The 14,984-nt window shown below is 34.6% G+C and overlaps 1 protein-coding gene across 1 annotated transcript; it reads left to right on the top strand.

Moving 5' to 3' along the window:
* Window positions 1-8,344: 8,344 nt before the first annotated feature.
* On the top strand, window positions 8,345-14,432 carry LOC123552453 (flavin-containing monooxygenase 5-like). Its single transcript, XM_053541964.1, has 5 exons — window positions 8,345-8,820; window positions 10,695-10,991; window positions 11,984-12,535; window positions 12,803-12,968; window positions 13,568-14,432. Exons 1-5 carry the CDS (start codon window positions 8,497-8,499, stop codon window positions 13,810-13,812), a joined length of 1,584 nt encoding a protein of 527 aa, XP_053397939.1. The 5' UTR covers window positions 8,345-8,496; the 3' UTR covers window positions 13,813-14,432.
* Window positions 14,433-14,984: the final 552 nt, after the last annotated feature.

The following is a 14,984-nucleotide window of genomic DNA, read 5'->3' as shown; positions in this document are numbered from 1 at the left end:
TTTAAATTGTTTCTTAACTTTGGCATGTGCCCTAGATTCGACTGCTGACGCTAAGCTGCTAAACTGAGGTTCTACATCTCCCTGTACATTGTCAATTATAACATCATTTGTAGGGCTGTCTACACACAACGCCTCAATCGTACCCTTGAAATATGAGCAGTCAATGTTTTCTAGAGCTACGTCTAGCCTGTGTTCACTCCATCTCTGTGTTCTACTTACATCTACGGGTGTTCTCTAAAAACTGATTTGTTTCTAACAAGTCCCTTTTCACTATCACACATGTACAACCTGTATCTCTCATAGCGATTAAATCCCTACCAGCAAAAGTACGAGCGTTTGTAGCTCAGCATACGCAACTCCTCAACATCACTGAGTTCTATTATACTCTTTTCACTCCCTGAACGACTCCTATCTCCTATCTTTATCTTTTCCTCTACCTCTACTCCTAGTTCGGTCACGGCTTCTAACCGTGCTTCTATTTTTCCTACTATCTCTATTCTCTCCTTTACTACTCTCCTGCACCTGCTCCTGATATACCTCTGTAGCTGCACTAGCACTGTTACTAGACCTACCGCTTCTACAGTAATACAAACTGTGCCCTAAACGTCCACAGCTAGTACATTTCAGTACACCATTGGGCTGATAGCCTCTACATCTATGTACGCTTTTGCCAATATTTGTTTGCAGTGCCTGCATTTCAATTATTATGAAAAGGCTTCTGAGGGGTTGTATATGGTTTATTGCCTCAAATGAATTTGTGATATAAAATTAATCTAAAATATCATAAAATCCTTATCCGGTCTGCACATGCCTGAAATAATGCAGATGACATAATTTCGTGTCTTAATGTAATTTAAAGTGGGAATTTCGTCCTATATGAGCTTCATTAAACGCTTAGTTCCAACTTGTGACTCTGGGTACTTCCCCAACTTTTCCATTCTAGAAAATAATTAGGCCACATGTTGCACTACTTAAAACTCTCCGAATCGTTCACTGAGACAGACATAATTTGACGCACCCATCTAGTTGAAAATTTGAAAAGAGACATCCTCAGGTAGGACAACGTCGCTATTTACTTAACGGCGTGATTCTAGTACAATTATCATCAAATGACAACCGATCGCAAAAATAATTTATTTCTTACTGCAAGGTGAACTTCAATAAGTATGCATAGAAGAAACAATGCGTGGATTGTGAGACGAGTGCATTATTATTTGTCGAATCCGCAGTTACATGTTGTTTCTCAAGACTAAACACATTTGTTATTTGTATGGTTTCATAAATAAATAAATCTTTAATAAAACAACAAAAAAGTACCAATTTTACAGACTAATTCATTTAATAAACACAGTCTATCGAATTTGACCATCCGAAAATCCAATTTTATAACATATATCTCGGTCACGAAACAATCGGAATTCGCGTGTAAAAAGTGAATTTATCTTTATATGATATAAAGTTTGATATTGAGCTCAGCTGATTGTGATAGGGCCCTTGGAGTAGTCGCTAGGGAGGTTATCTCATAATACAGCTTTCCCATAATAAAGACTACAGCAGGGTTGTAGGTATGAACCTTACCTGAAGCGTATTTTGACCGATTTTTCTCGAAACATTTTTTCCTGTATATCCACTGATTTGATACTGTTGATTTGTGATATATGTTAGCCATGATTCAGTATGTCATAAAGACATGCCTAAGACAAAATATAAATTATTTATATATGTGTACATTATACACGCAGCTACTTTTGTTTAAAGCACACTAACGTCTTGGTGAACTGAACGTAATAAGGAAATTATTAAATGAAAAATAAAAAGTAAGGGTACTGATGATTATGTTGTTATTTTGTTAAATTGAGGAAGGGAGGGAAAGAACACCAGTAGATTATAAAATGAAAAGAACATCGTTTTGAAAAGAATTAGTATTAAAACAGCGAAACATATGTAAGTCCGCAAGCGGCATTTCATAATACCTAATATGTGAATATTAAAGTAAGTTGCGTTATCTATTACTCAATAAGAACTTGTTCTCTTTGTGTAAACATTATTGAACATGAATATTAATTGTGAATTAACATATAAATATGACGTGGTAATTGCCTTGTATATACCTTTAATTCAATGTTTTTAGTACTTGATTTGTTCATTGATTCTGTATTACAAATGGCGTTTATTTCAATTAAGGGGAAATAACTTGATCTTAAAGGTACTGGCTATTTTCCGTACGGAGTGTAGTCAACATCATCATCTGAGGTAGTCTCATTATCGTATAATTACACTTCAGAGTCACTTAGAATTCCGGTTTTTTTTTTGCAGGTTTAATTTTTGACAAATAATGTTCAACCAATGTGATATGTGTATATGCCAAGTTATCCAGTTGAATTCATGGTTAAACTAAAAATTATGAATCGAGGTTTCTCTAGTTCGATCCAATATGGATTAGTTTTAAAAAGTCGTCGGTTCCTAAAATAGAATGGTACAAGTAACAAGAAAAAAGCTGCATTTGTGTTATCACAGGCTTTTTTCAGCCGGACATGTCCTCGTTTATAACTATTTGCTGTTGGACCGACTCGATGATTCATAACCGAATTAATTTGATCATGCAATAATGTAAACGTTGTAAACATGCAGGTCAACGTAAGTAAGGCGATATCTTCCAGGACATTCATCTTTCGTCAAATGAGGAAAACTAGGACGCTAGTCTCGTCTTGTTTCTATGTATACAATTTAAATACATGCATTGAAGGACGCTATCATGTTAAATAAGGCATACGACAAAATATGGAGTGGAGTCTTGGAGTGAGGTCTGGAGTGAGATTTTGGAGTGACCTTGGAATCTAACTTTGGGCTGAGATTTTGGAGTCTAATATAATATAGTTATTCGTTCAAAGTTATTGCGATTAGAAGCAGTGGTATTAATGGTGAAATTCCATCAGAGGAAATACAATATTGATTAATGTTTGTGTTATTGCTGTTGCTGTACGGTGATTGTTGGAATGAAGAATCAAATTCAATGTAGCCTGAGATATTTAGTAGTTATACTCATGATTACGGGTTATATAAGGATTTGTTTTTATATATTTAGGTTAACAACAAAAAATATATAAATTGTTGTTTTTGTCTTTAGAAATGAAAATGTTTATCAGCAATTATGTTATTGTCATCATTGTCATCGTCATTTTTATCCTGAAAACCAATTTATCAACCAATGTATTACCCTTGACAGATAAAAGCATTAAAAAGTTCTAAGGACAATAATTTTCTAAATTTGGATCATCATCATTATCTTTAACAGCAAAATAAACACCTCCATCACTGTGATCCTCATCATCAACAATAAGACAACACACCGTTATTAGTAAAACTAACGATGCTAATGATGATGCAATGACTGATAATAAGGATGATGACAATGGTGATTGTGATAATGTTGATTCTGTCAATAATTGTCATCAACAACAAAAATATTAATCATCATCATTGATATATACATGTTATTCTTATTTCACTGAAAACAATATCACGAAAACATCTTCTTCGCTAAGAACATCATCATTAGACCAACCTGTCATCAAAATCATCAACATCATCATCATCATTATTATCATCAGCAGCAACAGCAATAACACAAAACCAAAGCACAACAAAATCATCATAAAGAAGTGTTATAACTACATGTCAATATTTTCCCTCCCTTTCTCAATTTATCAAAATAACAACATAATCATCAGTGCTATTAACATCATCAGTAGCATTTTTATCATAAGTTATATCAGCATACTTTGCACGAACATCGTCATCATCATTATCAGTAGCTGCTCCATTTCCAACAAAATCCTCGTTCCACCACTTGTCTTTTTTATGATCTACATCATGTAATAAATATATATGATATGAAAAAGCAAAACTTTGATTTTCACTCTATTTGTATCACTCCAAGTTAACTCCAAAATCTCACTCCAAACTACATTCAAAGACTCCACTCCATAATTTGTTGCATTCCTAACATAAACAGGCTTGGTACGTTCAAGGGCGTTTAGTTTTAGATAAGAAGGAAAGTTGGTTGTAAATGTCCGATTTTCACATTACAAAACAAAAGGAACGGACGGCGACGCATAAAGGAATACAAATACAAAAATGTAAGACAATGTCACAAAGATAATTTGCATGATATACTCAATACTTTTAGGCGAGCATGCTTACATATATGTGTGACATTTTCAAATATATGTTGATATATTTTAAAATATTTCAAAAGTATGCAAATCAAATATTTACTTAAAGGTGCTTATATATGGTAATTAAAACATATTTTGTGTCCGATGTTTTGTTTTCCTTAGTATAAACCTATACCAGCAGATAATTATATACTCATTCTTTTATTGTAATGCAGACAGTCTTTCTTTTTAAGTACTTAAAAGTGTTAAGAGTTGACCTTTCAAGAACTTGCTTCATTTCATAAGCAACATAATTCACTACGCTAGTTTATTTATTCATTTATTTTTTGTTTAATAACAAAAACCTTTCAGTTAGGATTTTGGTCTTTGGGGTTGCAATATTTTCTTCCTATTTGGGATGGGAAAATGCAGCCTTATTGGCATTGGAAATAGGGCCGATATCCAGTCCAATGAGACGGGTAGAAAACATAAACAAGTTCAGCATGGCCATTGACTAAAATGTAGTGCATTGAGTTCTCCCAATAAAGATCAAAAACAGAAGCTACGTGCGGCATGTAGCGTAACGTTTTATATCACGAGCACTGACAGGTACATGGCCGGCGAACTGCCTTAAAACTGTTGAAGGCAGGTCAAAACTGGATTTATCTGGTTTGAAGAAACATTCTACTTTGTTTATTTTTGCTTTTTTTTAAGTCAAACATCTAAAGGCAATTCTCAAAACACAAAATGTCAAAAAAATGTAGGTCTAACTTGTACGCAAGTACTATTGGCGTGTAATTTAGAAAAGTTATAATATTATCTAAATTAAATAAACAAAATGGCGAAATCCTCCCGTAACGAGAGGCACGTAAGAACTGAAAGAAAAACCTATGTGGACACGGAAGATAGAGGACAGCAGTCTTGTTTCCTGTAATACCTCAAGATCCGGTGTTGAAAGGTGTTCACATTGTTGTTATTGTGTTTACGTAGTATTTTTAGAATAATAAAGCATATCATAATTGTCTGCGACGATCCCATTAGGCTTTTTGTCGGCAAAATCGATCAGCAGTAACTAAAACACTATTAGGTACTGCTGGATTTATAAACATTTGACATGTTTACAAAGAAACACCAGGTTAATGGAAACTTCGGCTGTGCGGTACCCATCATTGAAACTTTTGAGTAAACATGTACATATGTGTTTTATATATTTGGCATATTTACCTTTAATGTTTCATCCGTGTACGAAACACAGTCTAAGCGTAGTTTAAGCTGGAAAATAGAAAAGGCTTAATTCTGTTGTTGAAAGTAATTAACATAATGAATCATTCGCCTGATACTTTTGCCTCTAATTTCGGTCTGGTGTAAAAAGAATTCATCCAGTTGGCATGTGAAGTGTATCTACGCTTATTAGGCGTAAAAAATTGTTTGTTTCCGGTATCCCGACCTACCCTAAATTTTTGGCCCGACCCTAAATATGACCTTGGAGAATATTTCTTTCAACTTTTTAACAAAAAAGTTGCAAAACTGTACCTTTTATGCTTTAAACATGGCCAGTGATGTTAGAAATCAACTTATTGATGCTCTAAAGGCATAACTTCTTATTTGTAATCATTTTTTGACACAAAAATAATTTCCGGAAAGTCTCCTTTAATAAAAAAAAAATTCCAAAAAAAAAAAAAAAATACCAACCTACCTACCCTAATTTTTTTGAGCATGTTACCGGAAACAAAGAATTTGTTAGGCCTTATTATGTACCGAAATTCACCCATCTGACAGGCGAATGAAGTATTTTTTGTCGGAGGAAAGCACAAGATATAGTAGGTGCCCCAATTTTGGAGGCGTCATTAGTTCGTTGGCGTGCCAGGGGTAAAGCACCAATCCATATGCGGATCTCTTATCCAAAGTTCAAGCAGTGGGTGTTCTGACTTATGCAGTGTCATAGTTTATTAGTGGTGTTAACATGTGGAAACTAAGACCGAGACCAGACATCATTTTGACAAGTGTATGGTTTACATAATTCCTTGTTAAATGTAGGAATATAACTTTCTATCTTTGTTTAAAAAACAGTTACGATGCGAAAAAGTCAACGAAACCAGTTATGCAATACTTTGCTTAAATGAGCATCATGGTGAATATAATTAAGTTTTCCTAATTATTTACAAAAAGATACAATAAACATGAAATACTTTTGTTTGTTTACAATTTCCATCTGATAGCGATAAATTGTTTGTAGTTAATTGCTAGCTATTTGTATACGCCAACAAAACCTATAACAACGATGCAATAGCAGTAGCCACAACCCCACATCAGCGTCTATATGTAGGTGTAAACGATAGAGATACATATATATAACGTAAATAAAGTAAAACGAATAGATAACTTAAAAAATAAAACACATGCATGTTGTTTTGCACGTTTGGGTTGTAATGGCATAACGTCATTTATCAGGATAACGTGCATTAAAGTCTGGAGTCGGTTTATGGAAGAAACGAAATACTTTGCACGAATTCTTAGCATTCCGGTACTTAATTTGGCAACGTTTTATAAATAAAGATACAATATGATAAACAAAGTTTCAAATACTCCAAAACAAGCACGCGGACATTTATATTTTTTATATTTTACTTACCATGTAATAGAAAATTATTTACTACTGAGAGAAAAAGCATTAAAAATCTACTTGCTAAAATGATATCAAAATTGTGATCTTCAATAGACTCCCATTGTGAAAACTTTTGTGAGGACCAAATGTTTCAAAACAGCCTAGCAAAAATCATGCACACAACCCTAACTTGTTTTATTTGCCAAATTGTTCTTAGTATATTCTGAAAGTTTGTAAAAACGAGGTTTAATGAAAAGTTACTTTGTAGAAAACAATTTAAGGAACTCAGCGGTGCACCTTGGGACGGCCATTACTTGGAGGCTCATGCCGATTCCATACTTTCATATCCCCACCATGTTCCATCTTGGAAGTTCCAGGACAGAGTAAAGTTATCCCTTACATACATACGGGTAACACAATGTATAAAACATGTAAAAGTTCGTGAACTGAATATATAATATATCAAACAAAACTTAATACGCATATACTAAATGCCTTTGCAGAAAGCGAGCAAGAAAATTAACACATTAAGGATGAAACAGGCAAGAAAAAAGTATCAAAATAGGTCGTCTCAGTGGACTTAAAGAACTGTCAATCATTCTTCTTGCCTCACTAGGAAAGGTTGCGTCCAAAAAAGGGCTGAACTCCAAAAGATGAGATGTGTCTAAGTTGTAATATAAAGAAAATGTTGTCAAGAAAAGAAGCAGTCATAAAACATTTCTTGTATCTTTATGTCATGAATAAGTAAGCTTTCCGACTACAGAATCAAACCAGGCTCGTATTTTCCAACGTAGTCTAGGCTTACATTTCTTTGTAAACGGATAAAACGAAAGCAAAACTATGCGTGGTATTAAAAATATTTCAATTTTGATACCAACGTTTGGCTGATGGGTACCGAAGAGTCATTTTTAACATTAAAGGTTGGTCGCCACAAGCGGTATTTCTGTATAAAACATGTTAAATATTACTAAATCCGTCTCAAGTTTCCTGGTTCTCACGAATGCCTTAGCAAACAGCTTTTTTATCGAACAAATGAACATTGTATTATTGTCTCTCCACTTCATGTACATACGTGCTTTCTTCAATTCTGTTAAAGTAACTGCAATATTGAAAGGCTTCCTTATCTGCTCCTTGTTCGTACTGTTTTCACCATTTAATTTACTGCTATTTAGCGCTACTTAGTAGGCGTCATTACAGTAAATTTGCGTTACTGTTTGAAGACGGTGGTCACGATTCCAAAATATAGACAGTTCTTTCAGTAATAAATAAACGGAAATGATGATTAAGCAAGATTTATGCTCCTCGCATTAAAATATAACAACACATTTAGATTTGCATATTAAAATTATAATCAAATATGCCTTTTCAATTCTATGCTCTACTTTTCTTACTTGCAAATATAAACACACGGTTTCTTTCATTTTTTTTGTGTTTATTTTACCTTTTAAATTGCATTTGTAAACAAGTTATTGTGTCTTTACTGAAGTATTTATAGATCGTTAACCTTGCACGCAGTTTGCAAATAAACACTGTCGCGTTGTATCCTTGCATTTTGTGCTTCCAGAACAGCTTTAATACATAATATAAACATTTTGAAATGCATATAAAGTCCTGGACGTTATCAGTTCTCTTCATAACGTTTTTCAAATCTTGTCTAAGAAGACGTACTGAATTTATAAAGGTTCTCTAAAAAGTTTGTTATACAGTGTAAAGAAAACAACTGGAACGAAAGAAATGAAACGCATTGCAGTAATTGGTGCTGGTGCTAGTGGTCTAACGGCTATAAAATGCTGTCTTGACGAGGAACTTGAACCCGTGTGTTTTGAGAGGACAAACTATATCAGCGGATTATGGCATTACACAGAAGAGGTGGAGGAAGGTCAGGCACGTGTTATGAAGTCCACGGTGATCAACACATCGAAGGAGATGATGTGCTTCAGTGATTTTCCTATACCGGCAGATTACCCGATATTCATGCACCATAAGTGTGTTGACCAGTATTTCCATATGTACGCTGACAAATTTGGATTACAGAAATACATACACTTCAATACGGAGGTAAGTAACACGAAATCATTACCAGTACCGCATTTAGAACGGGTTCCTTGGGCGTTAAATGCCTTGACATTCTTCTATAGTTATTGAACATTTGGGAAAATAAAAAAAGACCCTATGTTTAGTGCATTTTCACAAAAGTGACTGATACATATGTCAAAGTGCAAGTAAGTTTAGCATTGTCCTATATACCATCCTCTGGGGGAAAACGTCCCAACTGAAGGACAATTGATGAATGAAAATAAGGAACAATATATTGGTTTGTAGCACGTTATGTAATGTAAAAGCAAACGAGGTTGATCTACTACTCAGACTCAGTATAATATAGGAATTAAAGGAAAAAAATACATAAAAAAATCATTTAAATGTCCATTGAATATTTCATTTCAACGAGACAGTACCGTTTAATGATTCAGACACAGCTTGCGTTTGTCTGAATTTTATGTTGCCATTCTCTGTACTATCAAATATATATATCCCTCGCATATTTGTGCGATAAATTGATGCATTGAATATACCGTTGAAAGATTATGTTTGTTTGTTTGCTTGTCTGTTTTTTGTTAAGCATCGTTTTCCGATAGAATGCAGTTACGTAACGGCGGGCAGTTATGCTAACCTGGCAGTGCTCCTGGATTCTGTACCAGTACAAACGTATTCTCCGCAAGAAACTGCCAAGTTCTCCTCATGAATCAGAGCACGGGGACAAAAGAGTGCAGACACAATCTCTTTTATCATATCGTCACGTAGAAAATATGCCTTGCTCTGGGCTCGATCATACGACCCTGCGATCTGAAGATCTGCGCTTTATCAGGTTTATCTGATTATTCTGCAGAAAGGGTATCATGATTACGTTAAGATTATTTATACTAAATGATAACGGGACAAGGTAAACATTCCTTAAATGTTACGATAATATTTGATCTATATCTTTGTCATTAATCATCATTGGCATATCATGCATCTCGTCCGTGACTACGCTATCTTGTTAAGCTATGTTATTCATTAATACCAGAACTTTACCTTATCTATCGAAATGAATGAAACACTTGATAAGCAAAATGAGCATAGACTCATGGAAATGTTCAGATGACTGAGCAGTATAATCACAAGTAAAGGTTGCATTTTAACACAAGACAAAACCAGTTCTGTGTTGTATTTTGTTTGATTTAATTAACACTTTTATTAAAAATATTCTGAGAAAGACTTTGACTTATCAGTGAAAAGTACTAAACTGTGTGTACTTTAGCTTTGCCTGGTATATTAATACCGAAGTTTCTGCGAAAACGGGAATAGAAGTGTTGTCCTTTGTTCTTTATAGTGCATTGTATATTTCTCTGTTCTGTTAACGTTACAATTTTAACATGATCCGATGTTTTCGTACATAACAAATGAGACCGAAACTGTGTGTTATGCATCCACTTCACAGTTTGTATCTCGTAATTATTAGTTTCTTATTAATGTATCTCAAACAGTGATTTCATTTGCATATGAACTCCAAACAAACAATAATTTCGTCCAACAACAAATCACTTTTTGGGATATTAATAACTTTGCAAGGTCACAACACGTCTGACGACATTTTCGTTTTCGCGCTTGAGTTTCCCGCGCTGAGACTGAAGTATTGTGAACTGCGTATTTCATGGTAAATAAGTAGATAAAAAAGAAAATATGCTTGTTTTGCGTGTATAAGGAATATATCTCACCGTTTAGGGAGATAAATTTTACATCCATCTCCTTTGGTTCAGCCAAATGTGCATGCCATCCAGTCAGTTAATACATGTTACGGCCGGCTGCAATTCGCGTCGAATGTTTCATGTCAATGTCGATTGCTGTGACATCTGCTATATTCAATTTTGATGCCTATTAGATAACTGCAGGTATTGTATGTGAAACAAGCAGAAAGTTTCAACACTGACAGCAAATGGGAAATTAAAATAAAGAATTCTGAGGGGAAAGAAGTACAACAAATATTTGATGGTGTTCTTATCTGTACCGGACATCATGCAGAAAAGAATATTCCAAACTTCCCGGGATTAGAAAAGTTCAAGGGCAAGGTTACGCATACCCGTGATTACAAGGATTACCATGGTTACGAGGACAAAAATGTTTTAATCATAGGTATTGGAAATTCTGGTGGTGATGTAGCAATGGATCTTAGCCGCATTTCGTCGCAGGTATTTTCAACTTTTTCATTCATTCAAATATATTTCTAGTCTGTTTACAGGTAAGTTTTATAGGACCATTTCGGTCATACAAATTACACCAAGAAAGGATAATTATCCAATAGGAGTAGTGACTTTTAGAGAACAGAGCCAACCCGGAACAGGACAATACAGTAGTTTATGTTTGCAAAGTTAAATGAATTACATTCACACAAATACAAAATAAAACAATTAGAATTGAAGGACAAAACGATAATAGAGAATCATATACATGTACAAATGTATTCAATGCCTTTGCTGAAAGCAGAGCAAGAAGCACCAAAGGATGGAACATGTATCAAAACGAGTCAATCACAGTTGTAAGTGCAGTTCTCTCAACGTTCGGTAGTCCACCTGTCATTGTGTTAGGGTTTAAACTTCATGTAGGATACTTACAACTATACGTGCAATACTGTCAATCTTTTATTCCGTAATTACAACTGCATTATGCGGACAATTCAATGGTATTTCAGGCGCAAACTTCATTTCCATTAAATAATAATATTCAGCCTCTTAAAACAATTAATGAACATCGCCGAAATTTCTGACATAGGATTTCAAACAATTGTGCATTCCATACGGTTACAGCGACGTATTGCAGTGATTGCAATCATTCTAGCTTAAAGAACCATGGTTTCAACAATTGCGTTGTGTAAACGACTACATCTATACACGCTTGAATTAAACCCGAATAGGCAGAATACTTCTGTATATCGTATATCAGTTGTTTCCAATCATTTCGCTAACAGTGTTAATTTTTACAGATGCAAGTAACAACATAAAATGATCAAAGTACCACATGCTATAATTAGAGGCACTGCATATAGCTAAACTGAAGTGGAAGTACCGCGTATCGTATCATTAAAAGCAAATTATACAAATTTTCAAAATAATTTCGCAAAACAAATGTTTCTTGACATACCTGTTTGGGCTGCGATGTAAGATTAATAATCCATTTCTTATAGGTATATTTGAGCACCCGTTCGGGATCATGGATACAAAATCGTATAGCTGACAACGGGGTTCCGTGGGACATGGTCCTCTCAACGCGATTCAACGCAGAACTAATAAAAAGATTTCCTGGATTATTAGCAAACGCGGCAACGAAAAAGGCCAACCAACGATTCGATCATGAAAAATACTGCCTTCGGCCGAAACATGGAATATTTTCTGCTCATCCTACGGTAAACGATGAACTTCCAAACAGAATAATTGCAGGGGGTGTTATTGTAAAAGCCAATGTAGCACAGTTCACGGAAACAGGAGCTGTATTTGAAGATGGTACTAAAGTCGAGAATTTAGACGCTGTAGTACTTGCCACAGGATACATAATTGGTTTCCCGTTTCTCGATAAGAATGTTCTAGAAGTGAGGGAGAACAAGGTAAACATGTACAAATACATGTTCCCACCGGATCTGCGGAAGTATACCTTGGCAATTATTGGATGTTTCCAACCTCTTGGGGCGTTAATGCCTATCTGTGAAATGCAGTGTCGCCTTGCTACACGGGTATTTAAGGTAGGTAAAATATGAAACAAGTAAACATTTTAGTGGTCACTTACCACTTGTACCCTTTGTCTTTTGCTTAGGTTAACTTTTACTTGTGTGGTGTGGAATCATTTAATTTTAGGATGCCATCCTGGTAGCGGACATTAAGATCAAACTAAATTTCACTCGGGAGTTTCAGATTTTACATTTGCACTCTTCACCGCAGACATGAATACATATTTTTTGGCGAAAAATACATTTTGCACTGATGCAATTAAACATTTTCTATATTCTCAGGGGTTAAAGGCTTTACCAAATAGTGACGAGATGTGGAAAGACATCAAAGCCAAACAACAAGCCATGGCTTCAAGATATAAGAAATCAATGCGTCATACCATCCAAGTAGATTGGCTTCCATTTATGGATGAATTAGCAGAATTAGTCGGCTGTAAACCAAACTTGTGTAAGTATTGAATCATAATGACATATTCATTCCATGCTTGGCTATGTGAAAAAGCACGAAACAACTTCATTATGATTTTCAGTTTTAGCGATTCGTGATAAAACTTTGGAACGTATCTAAATATACAAATACCGATACGTTACGTCGGTAAGTAATTTAAACGCACACAGTGCACTAGATTAACAAAATGCAAGCAACTGATGAATATATAAAAAGTATAAATAAAGTATAAGTAAAAGTATATAAATAAGTTAGGATTCAGATTTTATTCAGATGAACAATATGTGATAGTGTCGGGATGACGTTCGCACTAATAAATAAATGAAAGACATATTTCGAAGGAAAAACAGAATACAAGAATGCTGGAACGGCGTATGTAGTTCAAATCCGAGTGTCCCTGGTTTGAACACGATCGCGTAATTCCATATTTAAAAAGGTTCTGTCTTCCGCAAATCATATCTACATTGTCTCCAGCTGGAAAAAGGTATTCGCTGATAAAAATTCCGTCACAGATGCTATCTTTTACCGTACATTGTTTGATCTTTGCAAATAATTTGCGTTAATCACTCAATCAAAATATGATTTCCTTTGCAATATAGGGAAACTTTTGACAGACCCAAAACTGGCGATTGAAGTTTACTTTGGACCTTGTACACCCTACCAGTATCGCTTAATGGGACCTGGACCCTGGAAAGGAGCTAGGCAGGCCATCATGACACAGTGGGAACGCAGCTATAAACCGCTGCAGACCAGACCCTGTGAAAAGGGTACAAGCAATGGTTTCGGGACATTATTCGTGTTGGTAGTGCTTGCAGTAGCTGTACTGATCTACTCTTTTTTGTAGCAAAACTTATGGTGTATTTGAGGAAGAATTATGCGTACAATTTTGGGTCCTTACAAAAGTGTGCCATGTGTGAATTAGAAAATATGTTATTTCTTTAACGAATTGATTTGAGAGGTATTTGAAAATGGTTTTCACAGCACTTTATTTTCCTCAAACTAATTCTCCAAAACGTCTACATAATGCCACAAATGCATACTTAGCTTACATATTTATAGTGTCTGATTGATTTACATGATTCGCTTGTGATGTATATCCTGACAAAGGAAAACTGATTAAAAATAGTTACCGCCAGCTTTACAACTGTTGTGCTTACTAGTGCATGCTTAGCAAACACTGCATTGTAACTACAACTTTTTCATTGATAAAGGACAGTTTTTTTTACGGAACCACTTTATCTTCCGTTAGCAAGTTGGGTGACTTCCACTCATGAAGAATTCTACGCCCCAAGCAAGACTAGAACCAACATCGGTTAGGGACAAGTCTTTTAAAGTCATCGATCTTAACCACTCGGCCACAGAGGTACCCTTTTTGCAAAATATATCTGATTATCTAATTATGCTTTCTCGTCTACAGAATCTTAATACGGCTTTATACTTTAATAAACAGAACCTTAATATGCATTCTCTTTTCGTTGTTTATTACTTAGTCGTTGATTTACTGTAATCAAGAATAACTTAAATATAGATTAGATCCAAAGTCATATTTCAAAACATGAAGAAATACTTCATAGTATATATAAAAGCACAAAATTAACACTTTATGTGTATACAGTAAACTTGCATGTTAAATTCAAAATTGTATACACATAACACATGTATAATTTAGCACAGTACAAATGTACCCTTCCATTGAAACGTTTTTCTAAAATGACATTCATTGGTGAATATAGCTCTACCAAAAACAATTTAATTAGTTTATTGTATGTCCGATGAGGTATTTCTACATTTAAAGTTTATATAAAAAATAAACAAGTTAGTGAAAGATGCGCTTGGATATTGTTGATAAAGTTTGTGAGCAATAAAACCTGTATATCATACCTTTTGGTGTACTTAAAGTAAAACCTGTCCAAATATTGAGTTTACCTGTGCCTAAATTCGTTATCAGCTGTTATACAGTTGGTTACCTTTGCATTTAAACTCGACATACATTTTGACCCTGATATTTAAAAACAA

The sequence above is a fragment of the Mercenaria mercenaria genome, chromosome 4 (assembly GCF_021730395.1).
Source record: "Mercenaria mercenaria strain notata chromosome 4, MADL_Memer_1, whole genome shotgun sequence".
In the NCBI taxonomy this organism is placed as follows: domain Eukaryota; kingdom Metazoa; phylum Mollusca; class Bivalvia; order Venerida; family Veneridae; genus Mercenaria; species Mercenaria mercenaria.
Note: the sequence above shows the minus strand (reverse complement) of the source record. Positions and strands in the feature narration are given on the sequence as shown.

Excerpts from the sequence above, each read along its gene's own strand:
- LOC123552453 (XM_053541964.1), top strand. The coding sequence starts at position 8,497 with ATGAAACGCATTGCAGTAATTGGTGCTGGTGCTAGTGGTCTAACGGCT. Across the intron at positions 8,821-10,694 it reads ACATACACTTCAATACGGAG|GTATTGTATGTGAAACAAGC; the intron begins GTAAGTAACACG and ends AGATAACTGCAG. Across the intron at positions 12,969-13,567 it reads CGGCTGTAAACCAAACTTGT|GGAAACTTTTGACAGACCCA; the intron begins GTAAGTATTGAA and ends TTTGCAATATAG.